General features: G+C 38.8%; 2 protein-coding genes across 12 annotated transcripts in view; one reads left to right on the top strand and one right to left on the bottom strand.

The window, feature by feature from the left end:
- Positions 1–16925, top strand: part of phf3 (PHD finger protein 3) — a 61460-nt gene extending 44535 nt beyond the window's left edge. For all 11 annotated transcript variants that reach the window (XM_008116880.3, XM_008116884.3, XM_062969077.1 and 8 more), the window contains 11 exons: positions 4414–4600; positions 6456–6609; positions 6696–6852; positions 7066–7182; positions 8093–8224; positions 9106–9241; positions 9862–10060; positions 11081–11228; positions 11924–12013; positions 13189–13384; positions 13823–16925. In XM_008116880.3, coding sequence (XP_008115087.2) covers positions 4414–4600; positions 6456–6609; positions 6696–6852; positions 7066–7182; positions 8093–8224; positions 9106–9241; positions 9862–10060; positions 11081–11228; positions 11924–12013; positions 13189–13384; positions 13823–15939 — 3633 coding nt within the window. In that variant the 3' untranslated portion in view covers positions 15940–16925. The remainder of the gene's footprint in view (positions 1–4413; positions 4601–6455; positions 6610–6695; positions 6853–7065; positions 7183–8092; positions 8225–9105; positions 9242–9861; positions 10061–11080; positions 11229–11923; positions 12014–13188; positions 13385–13822) is intronic.
- Positions 16231–26966, bottom strand: part of eys (eyes shut homolog) — an 804562-nt gene continuing 793826 nt past the window's right edge. Inside the window, exons 32-33 of the mRNA XM_062969072.1 lie at positions 24452–24613; positions 16231–21780 (exon numbers count right to left, since the gene is read on the bottom strand). Coding sequence (XP_062825142.1) covers positions 20588–21780; positions 24452–24613 — 1355 coding nt within the window. The 3' untranslated portion in view covers positions 16231–20587. The remainder of the gene's footprint in view (positions 21781–24451; positions 24614–26966) is intronic.

Genomic DNA, 26966 nt, shown 5'->3' with positions numbered 1-26966 from the left:
CACCTGCTTGGACCCCTGGCCATTGACCTGTGGGGTCCCGCAAGGTTCCATTTTGTCCCCCATGCTTTTTAATATCTACATGAAACCGCTGGGTGAGGTCATCCGGAGTTTTGGGGTGCAGTGCCATCTCTACGCGGATGACACCCAACTCTACTACTCCTTTCCACCTAATTCCAAGGAAGCCCCTCGGATACTGGACCAGTGTCTGGCCGCTGTATTGGCCTGGATGAGGGCGAACAAGCTGAAGCTCAATCCTGACAAGACAGAGGTCCTCCAGGTCAGTCGTACGTCTGATCGGGGTATTGGGTGGCAACCTGTGCTTGACGGGGTCGCACTCCCCCTGAAGGCGCAGGTCCGCAGCTTGGGGGTCCTCCTGGACTCTGCGCTGACACTTGAGGCCCAGGTGTCGGCCATGGCTGGGAGGGCCTTTGCACAACTAAAACTTGTGCGCCAGCTGCGACCATACCTCGAGAAGTCAGATCTGACCATTGTGGTCCATGCCTAAGTTACCTCTATACTGGATTACTGCAGTGCGCTCTACGTGGGGCTGCCTTTGAAGACGGCTCGGAAACTACAACTAGTACAATGATCGGCAGCCAGGTTTCTAACTGGGGCAGATTACAGGGCACGCTCAACACCGCTGTTTAAAGAGCTCCACTGGCTGCCATTTATTTTCCGAGCCCAATTCAAGGTGCAGGTTATCACCTACAAAGCCCTAAGCGGTTTGGGACCCACCTACCTTCGAGACCGCATTTCCCCCTATGAACCCGCACAACCTCTTCGCTCGTCAGGGGAGGCCCTCCTCTCGCTTCCACCAACTTCGCAGTTGCGGTTGTGGAACTCGCTCCCCAGGGAGATTAGGCAGGCCCCTACCCTACTTTCTTTCAGTAAGAGCCTGAAAACTTGGCTATTCCAGAAGGCCTTCGTTGACTGATCCTTGTGGGATCATGTTATTTACCTATTAAGCAGTAGACCCTCTGGATTGTTTTTAGGATTCATTCAGCACTTTAAGTATTACACCTGTATAATTATCCCTGCCTGATAACTTGATATTGCTTTGCACCTTGGCCTGGATCTTTTGACCCAAATCGGGATTTTAATACTATTGTGTATATTGACTTTTATGACTGTTTTTAATCATGTTGAAGTTTTACTGCTCGGTTTAATGTTTTATCTGATTTGTGCTGTCGTGTCTGGGCATGGCCCCATGTAAGCCGCCCCGAGTCCCTCTGGGGAGATGGGGCGGGATATAAGAATAAAATTATTATTATTATTATTATTATTATTATTATTGATTTGTATATACTGACTGGATCAGGCATGGGCAAACTTCGGTCCTCCAGGTGTTTTGGACTTCAATTCCTAACAGCGGGTAAGTTGGCTGGAATTTCTGGGAGTTGAAATCCAAAACAGCTGGAGAGCTGAAGTTTGCCCATACATGGATGTTGGTCAGAAGAATTGCAGAAATTCCATATTATTTGAAGACAGAAATATTCCAAAGAACAGACAGGTAAGATAGGTACCAGATGAGAACGTATTCTTCTCTTTAACAGTTTACAATGGATACTTATTAACTAGGTCAAGAAAACACCTCAAGTTTGCCTCTCAGACAGGACCGGCCCAAGGTAATTTTCAAGTGTAGGCAAACAGAATTTTTGCGCCACCCCCACCCCCCAAACCAATCACTGAAAAATAAAAGCGTTGGATAAGCGAAAATGTTGGATAATAAGGAGGGATTAAGGAAAAGTCTATTAAAAATCAAATTACGTTATGATTTTCCAAATTAAGCACTAAAACATCATGTTTTACAACAAATCGACAGAAAAAGCAGTTCAATACACAGTAAGGTTATGTAGTAATTACTGTATATATGAATTTAGCACCAAAACATTGCAATGTATTGAAAACATTGACTACAAAAACATTACTTTTTTAAAAAATTGAGTATAAGATAGAATTGCATAAAATGAACTTATAGTAACAACATTATTGGAAGTTAAATCTGTAAAAAGTTCAGTCCTTGCTGCCTAGAGAAACAGCTGTGGATCCAGGTGGGAAGCAGACTATATTGGATAATCCAGAAAGTTGGATAAGTGAGACTCTTTGTATATATACAAAGGATCCCTATATATGTATGTACAGTGTGTATGTGTGTGTATATATGCACACACACACACATATACACACAGTAGAGTCTCACTAATCCAAGCCTCGCTTATCCAAGCCTCTGGATTATCCAAGCCATTTTTGTAGTCAATGTTTTCAATAAATCGTGATATTTTTGTGCTAAATTCATAAATACAGTAATTACAACATAACATTACTGTGTATTGAACTACTTTTTCTGTCAAATTTGTTGTATAACATGATGTTTTGGTGCTTAATTTGTAAAATCATAACCTAATTTGATGTTTAATAGGCTTTTCCTTAATCCCGCCTTATTATCCAAGATATTCGCTTATCCAAGCTTCTGCCGACCCGTTTAGCTTGGATAAGTGAGACTCTAATAAAGGAAACAATAGTAAAAAAAGAACTGGAGACAATATTATGCATGATTTAAATCTACAAAATAGAGGGAGGGAGGGGGGAAAATAGGAAGGAAGAGGGAAGGTCAGAAAAGGAAGGGAAAAGGAAAAGGAAGGAAAGGGATGGAGGGAGGAAAGAGCCTATTAAATCCAAAAGAAATGCAACAGATCCCACTCCAGGATCTCCCCCAAGAGTACCCCGGAGCTTCCCACTCACCTTGGATGGCGATGTCTCATTTTGGCAGAATGGCTTCTTCCTTTCCCTGCAGTGGGAGGTGGGGAGGGCTCTTTGGACTCTGCTGCTATTCCAGAGCAGCAGTCGTTGCAGCGCCCCGACACGAGCCGGCGCCTCTCCGCCTGGCAGGCCTTCCGTCTCCATGCAGGCGTTTGGAAGCCCTGCACGCGCCCATAAGGCTTCCAATCACCCACGCAGAGAGGGGCGGGTGGCGACCCTGGCAGGCCTTCCCTCTCCTCGCGGGCGATTGGAAGCCCTGCATGAGCACACAGGCCCATCGCCCATGCGCGCAGGGCTTCCAATCGCCCGTGTGGACAGGGGTGGGTGGCGACCCTGGCAGGCCTTTTCCGCGCGGGCGATTGGAAGCTCTTCGTGCGTGCACAGGCCCATCGACCATGCTTTTTCCTGTAGGAGAGGGGTGGGTGGCTTCCAATCGCCCGCGCGGAGAAGGGCGAATGCGCCCCTGGGATTATGGCGCTACAGGTAAGCGCCTAAATGGCCTCGTGGTTGAACTGCCCCTGCTCTCAGATATCAGTAAATGGCCCCTTCCATTACATCTCTTGACTATAATATCCTATGTAATCATGCTCATATGCCTTCAGGTGTTGTTATTTAGTATGTGTTTGGGTACAATAATACAGAAGTGCTTCTGCCAACTGAGATATTATTTTGAGAGCTACTAAGATAAGGTACTCCCAAACAGCAGAAAAATGCGGGTTTTAAATGGAGAACAAAAAAACCCAGGACCTGAGAAGATGTCCCCATATAGAGCTGTGGGTCCTGGGATTTATTCCCCAGCCGTCGTCACAGGCGTCCTCTGAATCGGAATAAGATGGAGGGCAGGCAGGGGACATCTGGCAGAAGGTTGTTTTTTTTTTTAAAAAAAATCACTTGTTATGCCCTGGACTGTATATGCGCACATGTGAATATCTTAATATAAATTCAAGCAGATTTGCATGTGCGGATATGAGGTTCAGCACATAATCAAGGTGATTTTAAAAATACAAACTTCTGCCCAATTCTCTATTCCCCAATAGTTTATTCAAGCTCTGTTTAATATTATAAAGTTTGAAATAAAGAGTTTCAGAACATTGCTCTCCATTCATGTTTCCTTGGGCATCTGGCAGGAAGATAATTGTTTTCCAAAACTTTTTATCATGGTGGCATTTTAGTAGGAACAGATATGATTTTACTGTGAGATTGGATGGACTGCTTTTACTCTATTTCCTCAATTCTAAGACATACCTTTTCCTCATATAAACACCTCTCAAAAGGGGTGCATCTTAGAATCACATGTGCTTTTTAGTATATATAAATAACATTTTTTCTTGGTAGTACTGAAATTGGTGTGCATCTTACAATTGATAGCATCTTAGAATCAATGATATACGATATATTATTTTGTCTTAATTGCTTGCTAATTTTTTTTAAAAAAACTTTTGTTCTTTTTCACTGTTTACATGCCTTGAGACCATAACTTTATGTTGAGAAACATCAGTATTTATCAAATCTTTATTTCTTATAACAAACAGTAATACAAGTAAATCTTTAATATTATGAACCTTTAATATATATACACTTTTTCGCTAGATGTTTTTAATGTTAATTGTGTAATCATTACTCTTTCTGTTATTTGTTTACCTTTGTTTTTAGGAATCAAGTGATGGAAGACCAGTCACAGAATCCAGAGAGCCTGAAATGAGAAAGGGACAGCAAATGCCTATTAAGAAAATTGGACAGGCGGTTACACTTCCCCGGCTATCGTCTGAAGAAAAACATGAAAAAACAACTAAGGACAGTCTAAATGTTGCTTGTTCCAGTGAAAGTGCAACAAAAACAGGTAAAGTATCTTGTTTTCCAAAGCATTTATTTATTTCGTGTCAAAAGCATTGCATAATAAATGAATTTAAAAGTGATGAAATAAAGGAATCACAAGCAACTAAATAGTTTTAGACCAAAAGCAGGCAACAGCGACTGCATTGTCTGTAGCTTTAAACAATTGTATGAATTTCAGCATCTACATTATGTGCAGGCATTGAAAGGGTAATGTTCACCTCCCATCCTAGAATCCTATTAATTCTTAAAACCTCCAGTGAAGCTCTCATCTGAAGCTTGCATGCTTTGAAATCACATGAAGGAAATGCAATTTTTTGAGCAATATATTTAACTTCGGTATTTTAATGTTATTTTCTCCTTTTCTTGTTATTCATTCAGCTGCAAATCGAGGATACAAACCCCTTTTCTTGTTTGTTAAGAAAAGCTTTTCGTTTTGTCAATCCATAGTTTTCTTTATTACCTTGGCTTTCATAGGGGATTTCTTAACAATCTTTCCCCTTCTTAGAAACAAATGCGGTCATTGCTAATAGTCAACACGGATTTACCAAAAACAAGTCATGCCAGACTAATCTGATCTCTTTTTTCGATAGAGTTACGAGTTGGGTCGATACAGGGAATGCCGTGGATGTAGCATATCTAGATTTCAGTAAGGCCTTCGACAAAGTCCCCCACGACCTTCTGGCAAACAAACTAGTAAAATGTGGGCTAGACAAAACTACGGTTAGGTGGATCTGTAATTGGCTAAGCGAACGAACCCAAAGGGTGCTCACCAATGCGTCGTCTTCATCATGGAAAGAAGTGACAAGTGGAGTGCCGCAGGGCTCCGTCCTGGGCCCGGTTCTGTTCAACATCTTTATTAACGACTTAGACGAAGGGTTAGAAGGCACGATCATCAAGTTTGCAGATGACACCAAACTCGGAGGGATAGCTAACACTCCAGAAGACAGGAGCAGAATTCAAAACGATCTTGACAGACTAGAGAGATGGGCCGAAACTAACAAAATGAAGTTCAACAGGGACAAATGCAAAATACTTCACTTCGGCAGAAAAAATGGAAATCAAAGATACAGAATGGGGGACGCCTGGCTTGACAGCAGTGTGTGCGAAAAAGATCTTGGAGTCCTCGTGGACAACAAGTTAAACATGAGCCTACAATGTGATGCGGCAGCTAAAAAAGCCAATGGGATTTTGGCCTGCATCAATAGGGGAATAACGTCTAGATCCAGGGAAGTCATGCTCCCCCTCTATTCTGCCTTGGTCAGACCACACCTGGAATACTGTGTCCAGTTTTGGGCACCGCAGATGAAGGGAGATGCTGACAAGCTGGAAAGCGTCCAGAGGAGGGCAACTAAAATGATTAAGGGTCTGGAGAACAAGCCCTATGAGGAGAGGCTTAAAGAGCTGGGCATGTTTAGCCTGCAGAAGAGAAGGCTGAGAGGAGACATGATAGCCATGTACAAATATGTGAGGGGAAGTCATAGGGAGGAGGGAGCAAGCTTATTTTCTGCTGCCCTGCAGACTAGGACACGGAACAATGGCTTCAAACTACAGGAAAGGAGATTCCACCTGAACATCAGGAAGAACTTCCTCACTGTGAGGGCTGTTCGGCAGTGGAACTCTCTCCCCCGGAATGTGGTGGAGGCACCTTCTTTGGAAGCTTTTAAGCAGAGGCTGGATGGCCATCTGTCAGGGGTGCTTTGAATGCGATTTCCTGCTTCTTAGCGGGGGGTTGGACTAGATGGCCCTTGAGGTCTCTTCCAACTCTACTATTCTATGATTCTATGATTCTACTGTGAATTTTTATATTGAAGTTACTGAGCATTTCTGCAATGTTAACTATGACTTATCTTTCCATGTAGGTGTTCAGGAGAAGCAGGAAGCCAAGAAAAAAAGAACAGAAAAGGGGAGAACAGCTAGTAACACACACACACCTGTTTCCTCTGCCACCAAGCCTTCTGTTGATCAGATAAGACAAAGTGTTAGGCAGTCACTTAAAGAAATCCTAGAGAAAAGGTATGGGTTCTGCCCTTAATAAACTGTTAATATTTTAACTAATAATGTTTTTTGAAAAGCAAAATTTAAAATGTGTATCCTTTTAGACTCACAGATTCCACCTTGAAGATTCCTGAAGAAAGAGCAGCAAAAGTTGCAACTAAGATTGAAAAAGAGCTGTTTTCCTTTTTTCGGGATACTGATTCCAAGTATAAGAATAAGTATAGAAGCTTGATATTCAATCTGAAAGACCCCAAAAACAAAGTATGTCCTTTGGTTGTGATATATATTTAATGCAACTACTGATTGATTTTCTTCCTGGGACAAAGGAAAATATTTATTTGTTTTTTCTATTCTTCCTCAAATAGCAACAAACTAGTAATTCTCTGCTCTCCTTCAGTTATTTTGGTAGTGACTGAAATATATAATGTGTGTAGGTTTGGTTTGTTAGCTATAACTAAAACCTATTTTTTATAGATACTATTTAAAAGAGTATTGAAGGGTGAAGTAACTCCAGACCATCTCATAAGAATGAGCCCAGAAGAACTGGCTTCTAAAGAACTGGCTGCGTGGAGGAAAAGAGAAAATAGACACGTATGGTTAATTCATTTATCTCATATAAAAGTCAAAGTCTGTCTGTAGCACAAGGGGTGTTGCTGGATGAAGGATTATTCTACTTTGATGTTACTGGATTGGCAGTTGCTTGGTGACGTGGCCTTCTGTAATGTCACTGGGAAAGAAAGGTGACATGAGAGGAAGGCAGGAAGGAAAGAACCACAAAGACAGCCATGTTTCCATGAAGTCATTGTGAAGCCCTCTCAGCTGGAGAAGGGAGAAAGGGGAGGGGAAGGAAAGGAAAAAAGAAAGGAAATCAAGGAATGGTAAAGTGGGCAAAAAAGAAAATGGGAAGAAAGGGGAAAAGAAGGGAAATAAAGGAATGGAGAAAGGAGGGAGGGAGGAAGGAAGCAAAAAGGAAGGAAGGAAAGAAGAAAAGGTATGAGGGGAGAGAAAGAAAGAGAAGGGATGAAAGTGGGGGAGGGGGGACATGACCCCTCTGACACTCAGGCAATACTGGTATATACACTATTTCCACATAGTTGTCGCTAGTGGCCTACAAGTTAGTGGGGTAGTGAATTTTCTCTGAGAGCATCCATTCTTATGGTTTAGGCAGATGAGGAAGAGAAAGGTTTAGGATCCTATGGCTGGTTCACATAGCTCTGAAATCAATAGTAGTTAGCGTTGTGACAAAATTGGGCTAGAATGTGAAACAGCTGTAGAACGATTGCTTCTGTTGTCCATTGCGTTTTCTCCATCTTTTATCTGTTGGTCATGTTTGAACAATGTGTATCACATTCTTGCAAATACCGGAATGGTTAGGTAATGTAAATTGAAGTTTAGCACATCTGAAGAGTGCAAAATTGGAGACACCTGTATAATGTCTTCGGGTGCTTGTTTTCGTAGCTTTTTGGATTGTCAAGTTCATCTCTTTTTTTCTCTTTGACAGACAATTGAAATGATTGAAAAAGAACAGAGAGAAGTCGAAAGACGGCCAATCACAAAAATTACTCATAAAGGAGAAATAGAAATTGAGAGTGAGGCTCCAGTAAAAGAGCAAGAAGTAGCCATGGAAATTCAGGTTACATTTGCCTCTGTTATTAATATGAGATGATGTTTGTGTTTGTATTTAACAAAATCAGTGCATTTTTGTTTTTAAAACAAAGCATAACCCTCCTTAAGCAATGCAATGACACATTATCTCAGATTACTTTTGATTAATTTGCCCATTTGAGAAATGTTTGGGAATTTCTTGGGAAGGCTGCCATTTCTCTTGTGAGCAGTAGATCTTTCTTAATCTCACCTCTGAGGGGGAAGGCATAGGCATTAGAAAAATATATGGATAGATTGATGTTTTTAAGACACTTTTCCCCTCTTAAAGTTCAAAGTTTTGACACTTTGTAATGATGTCTAAAGTTAAGTTCACAGTCTTGACCACAGATCCATTAACTAGAAAGAATTGCAATGGGGAAGATTAAACCCTTTTCTTACAGAGAATTTTTTTTCTAGATAGTTGCTATAAAGCTCTGTTAGTGTAGATTTACTTTCAGTAGTATTTGTTTTCCCTATGAGTAAGTTCTGTAGCAAGTTACTAAAGAGACAAAACAGAGACATCCCTAGATTCACTGCATCCCTTTTTTTTTCATTTCCTTCCCAAAAATTGGGATTGGATTGTTCATTATACCAGCCTGGAACTGACAGAGGCATTTCCTGATAAAACCAGTGGATTGGGGTGAAATAGAACTGCCAGCTTGAAAAAGATAAATCTTCCCACTCTGTGTCTCGGCTGATGTGAAGTCAGTGGGACTTTGGACATAACAGATGACCTGGCACCTTTTCTTCAGTCCACCTCTTGTAGGATTACTCTGCTTGTTGTGGCTCTCCTTTGGTGTAATGTTAGCAGTTAACTAGTATTTTACAAAACGATAATTTCATTTTAATGTTTTACTTCTTCATGCACAGGAACCTCCTCCAGTTAAGATTGTGGAGAAGATAGAGGAGACTGAAAAAGAGCAAGAAATTGATGGATCTGCTGCTCCTAATACAACAAGTCAACATAAAAACCATCTGTTTGATCTTAATTGTAAAATTTGCATAGGTAATATTTACTAGCATATTGAAAATACTTTGTTTGTGTCTTGATTTTCCCATTCTCTTATTACTATCTTATCCACTGTTCCTTTGGAGTATAGCTCTCAACTTCTAGATGACATCTTCCCTGAATCCTTATATAAGAATCTTATATATGTTGGGTTGAACCCAGGAAAGTCCATTCCCTCCTTGTGCCCCTCTTTTTGTTAACTGTATCTTAACTGTGCTTGTTTGAAAAAAGTCAGCTACAGTAAACTGGTTCAAAGTGGACATGTTTCAACAAACCAAACCTTAAACTAAGCATAGTTTTCCCCAAGTATGGATAGCTGCAATAACAGAAAGCATCTTCACAATAAGAGAAAACAACATCTTTGCTCCTGTCCTATTGGAGTGGAAAAAAGAAATTAACAAACCTGTGGCCTATTGAGGTTTTTTTTCTCATAACTGTAAACTATGAGAACTAGTTTACTGTTGTACCCAAATTATAGCAATGCATAAAGTCTCCATTTTTATTTCATTCAATAGGATATTTCAGCAAGGATTGTAATAACAGCATTATTAAGACATATTTTTGTGAGACTGATACGTTGTGTATTTAAGTGAAACTTTCAAATTTGCCTTTTTAAGGTCGAATGGCTCCACCAAGCAATGACCTTTCTGGGAAAAATGTGAAAATAGCAGTTGGAGTGGCCCGTAAACCCTCAGATAATGAAGCTGAAAACATTGCGGATGCACTTTCTTCAGCAACAAGCATGCTCACTCCAGAATTATTAGAGGAAGATAAAGACTTACCAAGTGCAACACTTACTTCTTCTTCAAGCTCTAGGTAATCTTTTATGATTTTTAATCACATAAATGCCATTCCTTAATAGGATCTTTGTGTAGGTTACTGCCTTCTGCCCTATCCCTTGTCCTCATAATTTCCCTACAGTTTATTTTAGACTCCATCTTGAGAGCATGTATACACCCAGAATGCTTGTAGTGAAGTGGTATAATAATGCTAAAATATTAATCATACTTCAAGTGGCCCACAGGCTGCTGATCAGAGCATCTTGTGTGATAAAACGGAAGACATTTATTCATTTTTTGACAGTTTCTAATACCTGCTTTTTCTCCAGCATATTAGATTTGTTATCCTTAAGGAAAAGAAAGCTTTCTTACTTTTTATCCCTTAAGACAACGGGAGTTAAATAGTTGTGGTATGACTTGCTATGACTTTTAAAAAAAAGATTTTGTAAAGAACATTCTGTATCTTTCTGTATGTTGGTTTAACAGCCATTTTATAGAATAAATTTGATTTATGCTTCTTTGGTGAAAAAAAAATCTCTCCCACTGATTGCGATTTTATGTGATGGTGCTTATTGCAAGCATTATCTAGTTGATGTGGGTTTTTTTTCTCATCTTTTGGTTAAATGGTCCAACCTCTATCCATTGTGTACACTGCCTCAGATCAACTGGAGTCTTTCCTTTCTTCAGTTGTTTCCCTTTAAACACTAGCTGTGATGGAAAATTGCCTCTTCCGTGACAACAATTATCTATATGATGAACAAGCCACCACTTGTATGAGGACAAAGAGGTCCTACAACAGGCCATTTCTATTAGTGGTTCCGTTCTCCCAGGGCCATAACCAGAAAAAAAATTCAGTTGGTGGTGGGGTGAAACTTTTTTTAAACAAATCATGAAGAGTAGTTCCTTAACGCAAAATAATTTAGAAACTTCAGCGAACACCCAAGACAGATAAACTTCAGTGGATACACATGGAGATTTGGTTAATAAGTACATGTTTCTTCTTCCTAGAATAGACGGTTTGTAATCATTCTTTTTTCCATACTTTTTCCCCCTTCAGATCAGAAACACCAGGCACTGTTGAAAGTGAAACACTATTTCTGGCTCGCCTGAACTTCATTTGGAAGGGCTTTATCAACATGCCATCTGTTGCAAAGTTTGTTATCAAGGCTTATCCGATCTCTGGCTCTTTTGAAAGCTTAACAGAGGTAATGTACTGACTACAACATTATTGTTTGCTTTAGAAGACTCTTTTGAATTTTCTTTTCGCCACTGCAAATTAAAATCTGGCATGTCATCATCTAAAATCAAGCCTTAGTTTGCAAGACTCAAGAAGGTCTATGGATAACTGTCTTGGGGATCTCTCATCCATTGGGTCACTATAGGTCGAAGCTGACTTGAAGGGAATTATCAGCAATAAAATGTTGAAATATTAAAAGAGTATTTATTTTTCCTAGAAAGCTTTGTATTGTAACTGTTTCACACAACCCTCCATTTGTTTTTGTGCATCAGCCTTAGTATAAGTCATAAGTCATTGTAGTCCAGTAAAATCTGAAGAACTACACTTTGTTGAACCATTAGTCAATGTTTATCTGATCTTCTTGCCATGATGATTTTAAGTTTTAGTTGATATACCAGTAGCTAAACTGAGTCCAACACTTCCTGTTGTTTTCCTTCTCTTTGCTCATTGACTGACTTGTGTCACTAAACAATGCTATCTATTCAAACCAATTAAAATTATATCACTTTTTATTTGCCTCTGTTATAAACAATGAGCATCATACAGATAACTCTTAACTGTAAAGCCTGGTAAGATCATAGCAGTGCCTTCTGAAACATCTTTAAATTTTTAGAACATGTCTTGTTTTAAAATAAAGACATTCATAATCCTTCCTTCTAACAGGATTTGCCAGATAGTATCCAAGTGGGTGGCAGGATATCTCCTCAGACTGTCTGGGAATATGTTGACAAAATAAAAGCCACAGGAACAAAGGTAAAAAACAAATATATTCTTATTCTTGAAAAGTAATTTAATAGTAGATTGTGTGTGTGTGAATGCTGTAGTAGTCCTTTTTAAAACAGTGCAAAATTTCATGTTGCTGATTTTCCTTGTTGGCATAAATTTTGCAGTGTCATTCATGCCAGATATATTAGACACAAAAGCGACTGTCAAATAAAAAAAAAACCTCATTGTGGAATTGTTCTCTCTTCAGTAATGAATGAGTTGGTCATTATTCTGTGTTTTTCACTTTCAGTATATTTTCCCAAAAGACCTGAAACCTAACATAGCGCCTTTGTAAGAAAACTTAAAAAAATCATAGTTTGAATGCCTTGGAAGGAAATGAAGTGGTAATAGGAGGGGCAGGGTGAATATGCCTTGAAACTAGGAAACATGGAGGAATATCCCTTCAATCTGGATTCTTGAATGCAGGAAGTCTTTGCTGAGAGTGCTTTTATGCCTTTAAGCAAATAAGCAAAATGACAAGGGTAACATACAGAACTAATAAAACAAGGAGAAAATGAAGCAAGTTTTTGCTTAAAAATACAATATTTTCATATGTATTTCTGTTTCCATCTACAGTTCAGTCAGAATAGATAATTTTGGTTTGGTCTTATCAGATTCAGTACAGCTTCTTTGTGGGGAGCATTGAGTTCAACTGTCCATATTTAGATGTACTGTCTTTGAAAGAAAGGCTAGAGATCTCCAAATCATTCCATTGATAGCTGCCTCTAATGGTTGAACAGTATTGGGGCATATCTTTAATGATTTTCATTGGAAATTTCTTCATCTCCAAGACTGTTTTATTGTGGATTGGTCTTTTAGTTCTGCCTTCCAACTGTGATGCCCAAAGCTAAAGAGAGCTCCCTTCTACTTGGTGGAAGTCAATCAAAGGGGCTTTTCTCAAAAGATTTTCCAGGAATTGAAGTATGTATAGTGTAAAATTCTCTCTCAGTGGGAAATAGATTTACCTTTAAGTTGATGTGCTGAATGTTTCCCTCTGATTTTAAGGGACTTGGAACAGAAGCTCTACCGTGTGTTTTAGAAAGCCAAGATAATGGTTGCTGTCAAATTTCCCTTCTCCTGCTGCCCCCTTCCCAACTCTTAACTGTGATTTTTTAAGGAAAGAATTGACAATTTGTAAGTAAATGTTCCTTCTCTTTCAACAGGAAATTTGTGTGATTCGTTTTACTCCTGTGACAGAAGAAGATCAGATTTCGTATGCTTTGCTGTTTGCATACTTCAGCAGCAGAAAGCGTTATGGTGTAGCAGCTAATAACATGAAGCAAATCAAGGATTTATATATTATCCCTTTAGGTGCTTCTGATAAAATTCCACATCAGTTGGTGCCTTTCGATGGTCCTGGTAGGTAACAGAAATTATGTTTTGGATCCAAGGGGTACTCATGGTGAAGGTTTTGTTTTAAACCATTTCTGATTATTACAAATGTCATATAACTTGAAATTTATTTTGAAGCATTCATGAAACTTCTGAATGGTGGGCACATACTTGGTGTAAAGCATTGACTCGATTGGCTTAAAAAAACTATAAACAAATAAAAAGCATGCATTTCTGCTTCATTTTGGGTCATGATTGACATAATTAAGCAAGCATTAATTTTGCAGGGTGGGGAGCAACTCTTGGGGAAAATGGTGGCTATTCCTTACATAATTAGCAACATGTCTGAATGTTTAGCTTGAGCACTCTGAGAATGCAATGACATGGCTACCCTTTTGGTTGATGAGCTTTTAGCCTAGGATACATGATTAGCTTATACTTCTATGATTTTGTTTTTTAATACAGGTATTGAAGTTCACCGACCCAACTTGTTGCTTGGCTTGATTATTCGCCAGAAGCTCAAAAGACAGATTAGTGCTGTCATTACTCATGCTGAGGAAAACGCCGAAGGCTTGACACCCGAAAAGAAAAGTAAATCAAGCAAATCTGAGATCCTTCATTCTGAAATAGTTGAGAAGGAAGAAGAAGAAGAAGAAGAAGACTTCTTTAATTCCTTCACTGCTGTGTTGCACAAACAAAGACTCAAACCCCAGGTACCTAACACAGAAGAAGCAACATCAAGTGAACCTATTGTGGAGAGCATCAAACATGAACCACTGAAGCCTCTTCGGTTCCTTCCTGGAGTTTTAGTTGGATGGGAAAACCAGTCAACGGCTCTTGAACTAGTAAGTAAACCACTGCCAGTGGATGACATCCTTCAGAGCCTTTTGGATACTACAGGGCAGATGTCTGAACATATCCAGCCAACAGGAGACCAGCTTGCTACTAAAGATTTGCCGTTATCGGATAAACAGGCAGCACTGAAAGAGGAAAAAGTGGATTGCCCTCTTATAATTACTGAAGCTGAAGAAACAAAAGGTAAAAATGAGAATTCAAATGAATCCACTGATATTATCTCAACATCTGATACATCCATGGCAGATGTCTCCTGTTCTTCAGGAAGTCTGACAAGCCTAAGTCTTAAGGGGAAGCCACCAGATGTTTCGACCGAAGCATTTTTAGCAAACCTGGCCAGTCTGTCACAAAACAAAGAAACCAAAGAGACTGTACAAAGTGGTCTAAAGTTGGGTGATGCAGACCGTGTTTCTCTGGAAACTAAAAGGACCACAGATTTTCCTGTCACAACAGGTGTGGGGAAAGGAATTGGGAGCAATGCCATGGCATCTGTTGATAATGTGGCAATTAGTTCAAAATCTCCACCATTTATCAACCTTAAAAGGGACCCAAGGCAAGCAGCAGTACGAGGCCAACAGAACAGTGGTTCAGAAAATGATAGTGACAGTCTTCGAAATGAAGAAATACAAAATAGTCAAGAGTTGGATATTTTAGGAACAGAACCGACAAAAATAGATAGCAAAATACTTTCAGGAAATGACTTGGCTGCAGATCAGAGCAGTAGTCAAGCTGCCTCTACTGTGGATAGTGCATGTTCCTCACAGCTGGAAGGCACAAATCAGTTGCACGAAGAAGGACTGATGCAAAGTATTGAAAAAGTTCATTCTGTTAGAGGAGGATTATTACCACCACCGCTATCATTGTCATCATCTCAGATTGAGACTGAAAATTCATGCCATTCTGATTTTGGTACCGAAATGCCCAGTCCTCTTGCAAGTGGAAACTTCTCACCTATCAGGACTCCGCAACCTAATTTCCCACTCACTAAAATGACTCCACCTGGTTTTCAGTTTCAAGGGGCTGTTCCCCCTAATTTCCCCCCACAAAATCATCCCATGTTTGGGTTCCCGCCTCACCTGCCCCCTCCACTACTTCCTCCCCCGGGATATGGCTTTGCACCGAATGCTTTGATGCCGTGGCCCCCTGTCCTTCACATGTCAGGTCAGCCACCACATTTTATGGGACCAATCCCACCAGCCCCACCCCTAGCTCACAAACTCCCGAGACTCACTGGACCAGAGCACTTTTATCAGGACAGGGACACTAGGAGACCTGAGAGGCGCCACAGTGACCCTTGGAGTCGGTCTGTTCCGCACGCAGATAGGGCATTCAGCAGGAGGAAAAGTGATCAACACAGACAGAGGTTTTACAATGAATCCCACTCCCTCAGAAAGGGTCGCCATGACTGGGAGCCGGATTCTGAAAGGAACCGGCACAGAGATAGAAGCCAGGACAAAGATAGAGAGAGAAAAAACAGAGACGACGGGCATCGGGAGAAAGAGAGATCACGACTTTCATATAGTGATAAAGACTCTGAAAGCAAATCTTCAAAGGAGGGTAGGAACCCTGAGAAAAAGGAGATTCCCAAAAGTGAAGAGCGTGCTCATGAGCGGGAGAAGGAACGAGAAAAAAGTAAGGAGAGGCATAGAGAGCGGGAGAGTGAAAAGAGCAGAGAGAGGCATCACAAAGATAGGGACCACAGTGACCGAGGGAAAAGTAAAAGGTAAAAGCCAAGAAGGTTACGGGATATCTTCTGGCATTTTTGAACAAACAGGAAATAATCTGTTTTAAATAAATCTAGAACTCTGTATAAAAAATGCTTGGGTATAACTGTGCCATCATTTCTCTTTCTTTTATATGTATTCCCTGTTTAATGTTTTGTAGGAACAAGACTGGTTTGGTATCTATATGTGTACCACTTAATCCATTGTTTTAAAAAATCTGTTGGCCTAGGATTAAAGTTGAATCATTCAACACTTTATATTGCTTGTAATCAATATTTTGAAAGTTTTTTAAAAAAAAAATGCAATAAAAACATGTAGAGTTCCTTCATTTTTCAAATTTGTCTACAGTTGAAATGTTTGCAGCCTTTGGTGGTGCATACTGTCTTTGAAGGTGCTCCAGTGACTATAAAAGTGGATTTTGTACCACTTGTTCTTGTAAAATTGCACTGGCCTTTTTAATTGGACCATGACACAGCCTCTGAATCCATTTTTGAATGTGAGATACAGCATGTGCTGGGTGGAGTTGAAGATTTGCAAAAGAACTACATGAAAAAACAAGTATTTACTATTGGGTAATTCCTGTGCATCTTAAACAGTTAGCGAGCAGAAATGAGAAGGCCACATGGTCCAAACGTTACTGCTTATGAATCCACACAATTTTAATAGACTTTTTTTTACACCATTAGCTTTATTCTCTCAGTTATATTAATTTTCCACACATCATTCATGCTTTGGAAACGTGAATACCTAAGCTTGTACATGATATTGTGTTTTACTATTCTTTGTATTGTAAAATGTAAATATTTTAAGAATATTTTGATTCTACAAATGATAAAGCCTTCTCACAGCTGTTGTTTGATTTTAATAGATGTTAAGCAATAGGGTAAAACAAATATAACAAAGATGTATAAATGTGACTTGGCTTTACAATTCCAGACTGGTAATTTTTAATGACCTTGAGGGTTTTTAATAAATAAGTAAAAAATGTGTGATTTTCTGTGGAAAACCATAGTAAATTCTTTTCCCCCCACCCTATTGAATACTGTTCAAGATCCTTGTTTTGAAGCATTCAGTAAAATTAAGAATATTGTGCATAAAGTACCTCCTTGAGTTAATCGACTTACTTATGGACACTTCGGTACCAGGAAAAAAACACCTCTACTTTCCAGTAATATGTGATTAAAACAAATTTTTGAAATCCTATTTAAATATATCAGCCAATTTGAGGTCACTTAGATGAGCAGCACCTGAGTCATATCAGCAGTGTTGACTTAGATGTGAAAATAAAGGTTGAAAAATTATTTAAGTCCAAGCATATTCAATTTTCCTAATAATCTTTGGGCTATACTGATCTCTGACTGTGGTTAGTGATGTTCTTTTTGGACCTCTCATGGCTCTAAACACCAGCCTACCAATTCTAAATCTGAATTGTCAAAGAAGATTGAATATAAAAATCCCTATGACATGTATTTTTCAGGGTTGACTGAAACATATATGCCACAGTTGTTTTGGCTTCTGCCTATCTCAACATCAGTATTCATTACTCCAAGTGTATGATTGCATGATAGTCATATGAAAAAGCACTTTCTTCTGACTTGGCCACTACCTTCTGTCCTTTTTTGGAGGGCCCTCCTACCTCTCTGAAAAATTGAGGCAGACTGAAGGAATATATTCAAGGCTTGCTCCCCGTTTGACTGACATCCAACTACAGACAAGTGACTCTGATTTTTAAAGTAGTTCAATAAGAAAAAGAGGAAACTTGATTTGACAAAAACATTTTATTATACAATAATAAGTCATCTTTGATAGAAGCTAACTCTTTGACTATATTTTGAGAGCCATGGAACAAGTACTGTTTTTTTGCCATATATCATGTGAGTACCTAGTATTTAGCTCCATTCCTTCCAAAGGAGCCCTCTATCAGAATCAACAGGGCAACTTCACATTTATCTTTAGAAAATCAGCACCTCAAAAGATGTAATCGTGAAGAACACTTTGAAATGAATTTAAAAGCATTGCAAACTTCCATAAAAGTCTTTCTGGGAGCAGAGTTTTGGATTTAGTGGGTTGGAAAGAAAAAGCATTGCCACATTTTTTCTAGTCAGGAAGCTGTTATCCTCATATCTCCACTACAATTTCCCTTGATTCTTTGGCAACCATAAACTTCTCATTTAGATTACAAATCTTTCTGCTTAATATGGAAAAATATGGGGCTTGATGACTAGAAGAAACGGAGACAAATCCTTTTTAGTACTTTATGCAAACCTTCAAAAACATGCATGGCATCCTCCTTTTTGGAGTTTTAAACAGATTTGTGAAAAATTGTGCGCTTCAAAAGGTGTGTTACGTAAAAGTACTGTGAGTTGGGGTTTGAACTTTCTGCGTTTAGTTTTAGAACTGGATAAAATTGTTCTTATTTTAATCATATATAACAAGCCATCTTGGGAAGGTTTTGCTATGAAAAATGGTAATTTGAGCTCTCTGTCATTGAGCCAGAAGAAAGGAGAGGGAGGGATGGAGATTTGGCATTTATTTTTTGAATGACTGCATCCCAAGACACAGAAAGAGATGACAATTGAAAAGGCATAACATTTACAACAATATTAAAAACTCATTTTGTGTCATGAGTCCTAAGGAACAAGACCCTATAACTGCTACTTAGGGTGCATCTATGCTGTCAATTAAATGCGGTAAATTGAATGAACTTTAACTGCCATGACTCAATACTTTGGGATTCTGGGGATTGTAGTTTAATGAGGTCTTCAGACTTCTGTAGCAAAGAGGTCTGGTGCCTCACCAATCGACAGATGCCAGGATTCCATAGCATTGAACTATTGCAGATAAAGTGGGATTACACTTTAAATTGCACAGTGTAGATGCACTCCATGATAAGTAACATCAAAGCATTGCTTCATGATCTATAAGAAATCAGATAATTGTTGCTTGCTCACAACTTGTAGCTGCTCACTGATAAAGCAGTGGACTTTAACAATCTTTTTGCAGCTGTGCCACAATCACAAATATGTTGGAACCATAAATATGAATCAGCTGCGGATACATAACTGTAGGTTACTTAGCCATAATTGCCTACCTGCCTTACTTATTTGATTTATAACAACAGCTAGAAAACAGAAAAGGTATTCTCAAAATACTACACAATCAGCCCTCCATATCCATTGAGTCTGTATCCACATGTTCAACCATCTGTGGCTTGAAAATATCTTTTAAAAGCATACCATGACTTTGTCATTTTTGTATAAGGGACTCCCATTTTAATACGTCTTTATATATCATGGGACTTGAGCATTGGTACACTTCAGTAGCTGCAGAGGGTCCAAACACCAGGAGATATGAAGAGCCCACTGTATATTCACATTAAAAAATAATTACCTTTTCTCAACTATTACTTGATAGCTTTTTCAAAAAATGCAATCTACAATTGGCCCTCCATATTTGTGTATTTGACTTTTGCAGATTTAATAATTTGTATGGTAAGATTTCACTGTAAGTTGCCCATAAAGTCAACCTGGAGCACCTAGAGATTCCTAGAGGACCACTGAAGTTGATCACAGCATTGTGTAGCAGGTAAAGAAAAATGGCTTTTAAAAATGTTTTTTCTCCATATTCATGAGTATCTTAACTCCAACAATTATGGAGGATTAACATAAAGTAGTTGCAGTGAGTGTAGGCAAAGGCAATTTGCAGTTTCTAAAGAAGAGCCTCTAAAATATCTTCCATAAGAGTTGACATGACTGGCTTGCCATGTTTGTGTATAGTTCTTTGCTGTTGTTTATTTGGACTATTGTCAGTTTGCTTGGGATTTAAGCCTTACACAGGGGATATCTAAGAAAAGGGGGGTGGGGAAAGGAAAATAGGACTATATTAGGAAATAAGAATTCAGAATCAAATAATGGTATGTGACAAGTGGTAAGGAGAATGGTAGAGAAAATGAAAGGAATTAAGTGATTACTCTGAGATAGATTTTTCAAGAATTAAGATTAGAGGTTTTATGAGAAAAAAGTAACAGGGAGACTGGTCAAGAGAAGGTGGATAAAACAAAACAGAATGGTCTGAAAACCACAGACCTAGAAAAACTTTGGGTTTTTCTGAAACTGAAAGAGGGACGAGAGATCAGGATCATGGCAGAACTATAGGCCTAAACATGGAAGGAATTGGACATTAAAGGTAAACCTTATGTGGGCCAATAAGGGGAATAGGGGTGATGAGACTAAGGGTTCATCTACCACTTTAACTGCCATAGTTCAGTGCTATGAAATCACTGGAGTTCGAGTTCTCTGAAATCAGTGCTATGAAATCACTGGAGTTCAAGTTGTACATCTTTAGTCTTCTCTGCCAAATACTGCTAGTACCTCATCAAATCCGAGGATTCCATAGCATTTAACCATGGCAGTTAAAGTGGTGTTTAACTGGATCAATTCTACACTGTGGATGAACCCGAGGCCCACATATCATCTTTCCCAGCAACCCAAGGGAACAAGGAGAGATCAAAACTTAGCAGTTCAAAATCATGGAAGCCTATAGGGCTCAGATACACATTGTTGTCTTAACTAAGCAGACAATTATTTATCTACGTTTATGGGTCATACATAGTAGGTAGAATTTTGAACTAGGTAGAGTCAAAATTAACCAATTAATCCTTATCTCCACTAAGAACATTATAGCCTTCTCCCTTAATCAACATGACTTTTTTAGAATCTCGAAAAAGTGCAACATCTTTAATTTTACCCCTGAGTGCTTGGTTAAAAAGTCCCGAAGTAACAATATTTACTGCTCTGCCTAACCCAAATCCTCCAAAATAGCAAATGGCTTCATAATTTAGGACAGAATATTTTCTTTGTGGATCTAGATCTTCAAAGAGAACTAATTCCTCATCGAGGTACACTTTAATGCGAGTCTCCTCTTGTGAAATGGTGACAAAATGCCATTGCGTGCAACACAGCAACTTCCCTTGGTGAATTAGAGGAATGGTGGTTTTCTCTCCCAGGTTTACTGCAACTTTCAGCATTCCATTATCAAGTCCAGCGGCAAGGAAATCATTGTCCTCGTCCTCGGTCTTTCCTAGCCAGACAAATAAGCCATCCATATTAGTCGCAGTAAAATTGAAAGAGATTCTCGTGAACCTGAGGTCCCTTGTTTTGTACTTGGGGTCTACATATTTGATGTATGAATTACCTGTGAATTTTGCAGTAAAAAACCATATCTGTTTTTCACACCAAAAGCCTGACCAGCCCAATCGACACATACATGTGTATGAGAATAACAAAGGGTTAGGTAAACAAATCCCTCCATGTAGACACTTATTGTGAGAACAGTAAGTGGATTGCTCACATATTGTTCCCATCCAGTTCTTCGGACACAAGCAAGAAAAGCCAGAGTTTTTAACTTGGCATTTTCCATTATTTTTACACACTTTGTACCCACAAAATGTTCCATCACAGTCACCTACATTAGAGCCACGCTTTGCTCCATTCTCAGTTAGCTTTAGTTCTTTGTTATTGACAAGGATCTCTCGAATGCATCCAGTAAACCCAGTGGGCTCATTCTGGATTGCCATGGGATTCACCAAGTTTAAAGAAGCCACACCGCCAACATAGAAATCTGTGCGTGTGTCCAGGGCAGTCATACCACTGCTAGCTTTCTGGGTTATATTGATGCCATCGAGATCCAGGTAGCCTTCATTGCCAGTTCTTCCTGCTTTAATTAAATACCAAGTATTATTTGAGGTTAGTACATTTTGAAAGGTCTGAAGAATGATGGTTCTGTCGCCTAGGTTGTAGCGTAGTTGCACATATCCATTAACCAAGGAGATACTTAGGAAATCACCTGAAAGGAAGTGAAGAAAGAAGTAACTCATTGAATAGTTTAGGAACAGGCCAAATGCTCACAGATAGAGGCCTTGACATTGTAAAGTGCATGACTTTTAACTCATCTACACTGTAAAATTAATGTAGCTTGACACTACTTTAATTGCCATGGCTCAAAGTTACGGAATCCTGGGATTTGTAGTTTGGTGAGGCATCAGCACTTTTTGTCAGACCTCGAAAAGGCCTTGTAAAACTACAATTAGGATTCCATAGCATTGAGACATGGCAGTCAAAGTGATGTCAAACTGCATTCATTATACAGTGTAGATACACTCCATCAGTCATCTGCTAGGGCTGGCTAGCTACCAGACAGCAAGAACAGACGCTTCAGAAGTCCCATCGAATATGGATGGAATGTTGTGTTAGTTCTGCAAAATAAAATAGCCTCTCCTATAAAGACTCTGGTGCCAAGTGGGACAAGGGGAAGAAATGTTATAAAATAGCAAGTACAGAACAAAGGAATGTTCTGATTTTTAAAGTGAGCAATAAAATTTATAGTCTTGAACAGTATGTATTTGGGCAAGTCTGGAAATGTGCATATTTTTAAAATCTGGGGGGAATAAATTCGCAGACGATATCTGGTATGTGTGGCCCTTGCAGTAAAAATCAGCTGTCAGGTGTGGGCAACGTTTATGAGAGCTTACATAACAGGTGAAAGAAATTGTTAAGGCTTAAACTGCTAAGCCTTACATAAAAGTGGCTAAAGGAAAGGCCTTACATAAGGTGCTTTGCAAATGAACCAACAGAAACTCCTTTCATTTCTTTTGGCAGCTGCTAGGAATACTCCTAGGCTTTTTCATCAGTCTCAATCAGTCTGTTTTGACAGGCTCATTGAAAAAACAGATAGAACTGATGTAAGACTCCTTCCTTGCTACTACAGTATTTCTGTCTGTCTTCATTGGGGCAATGTAGGTTGAATAGGTAACATGGAGACTGAAACAATTTGTGGACTCTACTGATGGAGACTTCTTATATGGAAAGGAAGAATGTGTGATTGAAATGAACGCTTGTGGCACTGAGCAAAGTAGTTCTACTGAACTGCTGCTGGGGCTTATGTTTCGTTCACATCTTGTCAAAAATACTCCTGTTTCAATGCAATAGGAAGTACATTTTGTTGAATGGCAGTCATTTCCAAGGAAGAGTGGTTAAAAACACAATTGGAGTATAAAATGGGCTATTATTACTTTACTTTTTCCAAAGACAAAGATAAGAGCTGACACAATAAGGAAGCCATGGTGTTGCTGGAGAGGAAAGACTTCACCCTCTTTTGCTTTTTCATAAGTTCCTATATTAAGGATAATACTTAATTTCAGTGCCACTCTTCATTGAGTGTTAGATGTATCTATACAGAGCAAGATGGCCAGGGTTTGTGGTTGGCAGAAAAGAGTGATTTGGGCATATTTCCAAAACGAAAGAAGCTATGTAAGTGGGTAAAACTCCTCTCTTCCACTACAAAATAAATTAAAATAAATCCTTATTCCAATGTGAATGTTAAATGACCAAGTGGTGAAAAAATGCAGTCATATTTTAAAACTAGCCACACATTCCCCCTTTCCATAACCACATCTGTATATTCCCAATGAAGAGAGACACATTAAGGCTTAAAAGCTGGCAGCCCCTTTCTTCTGATGTGAACAAAATTCTGGGAAATGTAGTTTAGGAAGGCAAGGACCCCTATGGCAGAGAATTAAAAAGGGCCCACCCAAAACTACATTTCCCAGAATCCTGCTCGCATCAGAAAGCCCTTGCGAGGTTTGGGAGAGTTATTATCTGTCTGTAGTAGCAGCTGACCACACAGTTTAGAGTTCCAATAGATTATTGAATCTGCAAAGAGGACTGATAGCAAATCAGTGCTGAACTGGGAGGAAAATCTCTAAGTTGAAGTTCTCTGGTATGTTGTGTCTCATAAAGAGACATTCAAGGGGATAGATGTTGTGTCTTTATAAAAAATGCTTTTGTCAAAACTTTAAAAAAATCCCCCAAAAATCAGTTGATGTGCGAATCTTTCTGAAACTTGGGGTGAATGATGCCCTGATTATCTTGTGTCATTGTAGACAAGATCAAGGAGATAACTCTTGTAGTTTTTAAAAATGTTGTTTATAAAAACTTTTAAAATCCCCCTAAAAATCAGTGGCTGAGTAAAGCATTCTGAAACTTGGGAGGGGGAGATGGCAGTAACGGTGATAAATGTGTTCTACAATTGTAGCAAGTTTCATCCTGATAACAATGAGAAAGGAGCCCCTGAAGTTTTCCCATAGGCATAATTACTTAAAGAGTAACACAAAATTTGTTATATCCTTATAGTTATGATACGGACCCCTTCTGATACTTTAGAAACATTTTAGAAATGATTTGCCACCTCCTCCTAATTTAGTAATGAGTACTGAAATATTTTTTTCATTGCACAGGCCTAGTAGATACATCCATGTGAAATAGCCATCAAAGTGTAGTCCTAAAATAACTGAGGGTTGGGTTAGTACATCTTCTCTCTCTCAGTCTCTCTCTCTTTTTGTACTTTGACTGACTTTCTCAATATATGCAACATATGAGACACTCTAATGGAGTCCTGCATGTTTGCTTTCACCTTGCCTCTTTGACAGCATAAGGCAAGCTCAACCTGCATCCCTTACCTGATCGTGGGCTCAGGTGCTGTGCAGTGTAAAAGAGGATGCCATCACTTGAAAGAGTTTGGAATTGCATTTGGATATGAACCTTGTGTCGAATATTGAAGGAATCAAATGCCATCCAAGATGATTTTTTGCCACTGAAAGATGCATCGCTTATGGCCAGGGCTACAAAACAAAACAGGAAAATGATCAATGTATTGATAAATCCCCAGGGAGATGAGATCAGCCCCCTCTCTCCTGACTTTCCATAAAAAAGTGAAGACATGGCCAAGCCTTTGGAGATCTGGTGCAATAACAGATACAAAAGATGTGCAACTGACTACTGGAACAGCCCGGACTACATTTGTGGGTCATGTGAATCATTATGTTTGCATTGTGTTAAATGCTTTTAATTGTTTTAATTGTATTTTATAACTCTATTTTAAATGTTTTTATTGTACACTGTTTTTAAAGGCATTGAATTGTTGCCTATGTTGTAAAGCTGCCTTGAGTCCCCTTTGGGGTTGGGAAAGGCGTGGTAGAAGTGCCGCAAATAAATAAATAAATAAATAAATCTTATTTTGGCACTAGTGATTGTAAGCACTATATTTTCTCAACTAGACATTGCTGGTCCTCTAAAGATATAGTGTTTTGTGCTAAATAGAGTGGCACATGGTAGTGGATGTAGACTTTTCTGAATCACCATATGGCTAAGCATTTGACTGATTGTGGGAAGCACTTCTACTTATCAGGTATTCAGTGCAATATATAGCCAAAATATTAAAACTGAAATCAAACTCAAAAAATATAGGATGGCTAATAAAAGCAGCACTAAGAGTAACAGCATATAGTGCAATATTAAAAACCTGACAGAACAACATTCTTTGCTCATCTAAAGCAAAATAATGAAAAATCTAGTCCTGCCTTTTTTTGAAGGAAATTCTACAGAGTGTTGTAAGTGAAATGCTCTGAAGTGACCATCTCTAACTGATGGGACATACATACATATACATAGGCCCAGTATTAGCATAACTGTAGCCACATACAGACTTCTAGATATCTTGACTCCAAACTGTTTAGGGATTTGCAGATCTAAACCAGCTGCTAAAACTGTGCCCCACAATCAGGTGTAGTGGAAGAATGCAGTTTCTTAAAGAATATACATTATCTCATGATAGTGAGGAGTAATGGAATAATCCAGTTTTAGTAAGTAAGTAAGTAAGTAAGTAAGTAAGTAAGTAAGTAAGTAAAAGTTTATTTGTATACTGCCCTCTCTCCCGAAAGGGACTCAGGGCAGTTTCCAATATAAAATCAGCATAAAACATTGTACAATAAAACACTGAAAACACTATAAAACACTATAAAAATAAAAAATATAACAATGGACTAATACAATCACATAAACAGAAGCAATATAATCACTCAAATAGCATATGAATCAGAGAAGAAGAAGACCACTGGGATAGAGGAGAGGATGGCCTGGAGGGGCCACTAGAACTAAAGTGCAATGTTATATTCTAATAAAAAGCCAAATGACTATACCCATGGTCCCTAAACAGTTGACTGAGTAAGTTATAAGTGTTCATTTGTTCCGTGTAGCATTTAGAAGGCCTAGATGGGGATGCATCCAGCTCTTACATAAGACAAAAATAGCATTATAATGCAACTCTTGAATAGGAATGTGTGTAAACCAGCTTTGCAGGGATTGCTGTTGGTAGATCATTTTAGAGAAAACAGGGAGACAAAAAGCATGAACATAACTGATGCTTTTGGCATCTCATGGCAAATTTGGTTCTCAAAATGTGGGATCACATATGCAAGAATATCTTCAATTTTCTGAGTCTATATTGATAAAATAAACAAGAAATGTGTTTCCATACTCTGTTGTTTTGTTAGCTGAACTCAGAAGAATAATTAACCTGTATGTTTCCAAAGTCTATTTGAAAGTAATATCCTGACCATTTCTTATTTAATATATTATTCAAATTAGTTTTGCTTTTATCAGATCTTTTCTTCTGTACATGAACTGTTTACAGATTGAAATGGGAATGACTCAGTGTTAAGCCTGAGTCATCATCATAATCAGTCATTGGCGATCACTCATGTCCGAGAATGATTGCCTTCCAAGTGTAGGGTCTTGGCAGTGGATCTGTAGGTGACTGTGGAGACTTATTCTTGATCTGCATGTTCTTTCACAGTGAAGACATTTCTCATGAAGACCTAAGTCTGAGTATTGAAAGTGCTACTGCTAATAATCTTATTTAAAAATATTATCTTCCCTAGTAGTAATGCTGCATTATTGACTGGGCTACAAAGTGAGTTTTGAACATATTGTAAGACATAACAGCAGTAGCTGTTAAAGCAATTTTATTCTTCTCTTCTTTAAAATACTGGAAGGAGAACTTAGAAGCAAGAACCTCAATGCTAGTACATTGCCAAACATAAGAAGCCTTGATGGTGAGAATCCCACTGGACCAATTAGAATCAAGGGAATTGTGCTGAATCTGAGACTGCTGTTTCTCAACTGCATTTCCCTTTC

This window comes from Anolis carolinensis, chromosome 1, assembly GCF_035594765.1.
Source record: "Anolis carolinensis isolate JA03-04 chromosome 1, rAnoCar3.1.pri, whole genome shotgun sequence".
Taxonomy (NCBI): Eukaryota; Metazoa; Chordata; class Lepidosauria; order Squamata; family Dactyloidae; genus Anolis; species Anolis carolinensis.
This window is presented reverse-complemented; position numbering and strand designations above follow the sequence as displayed.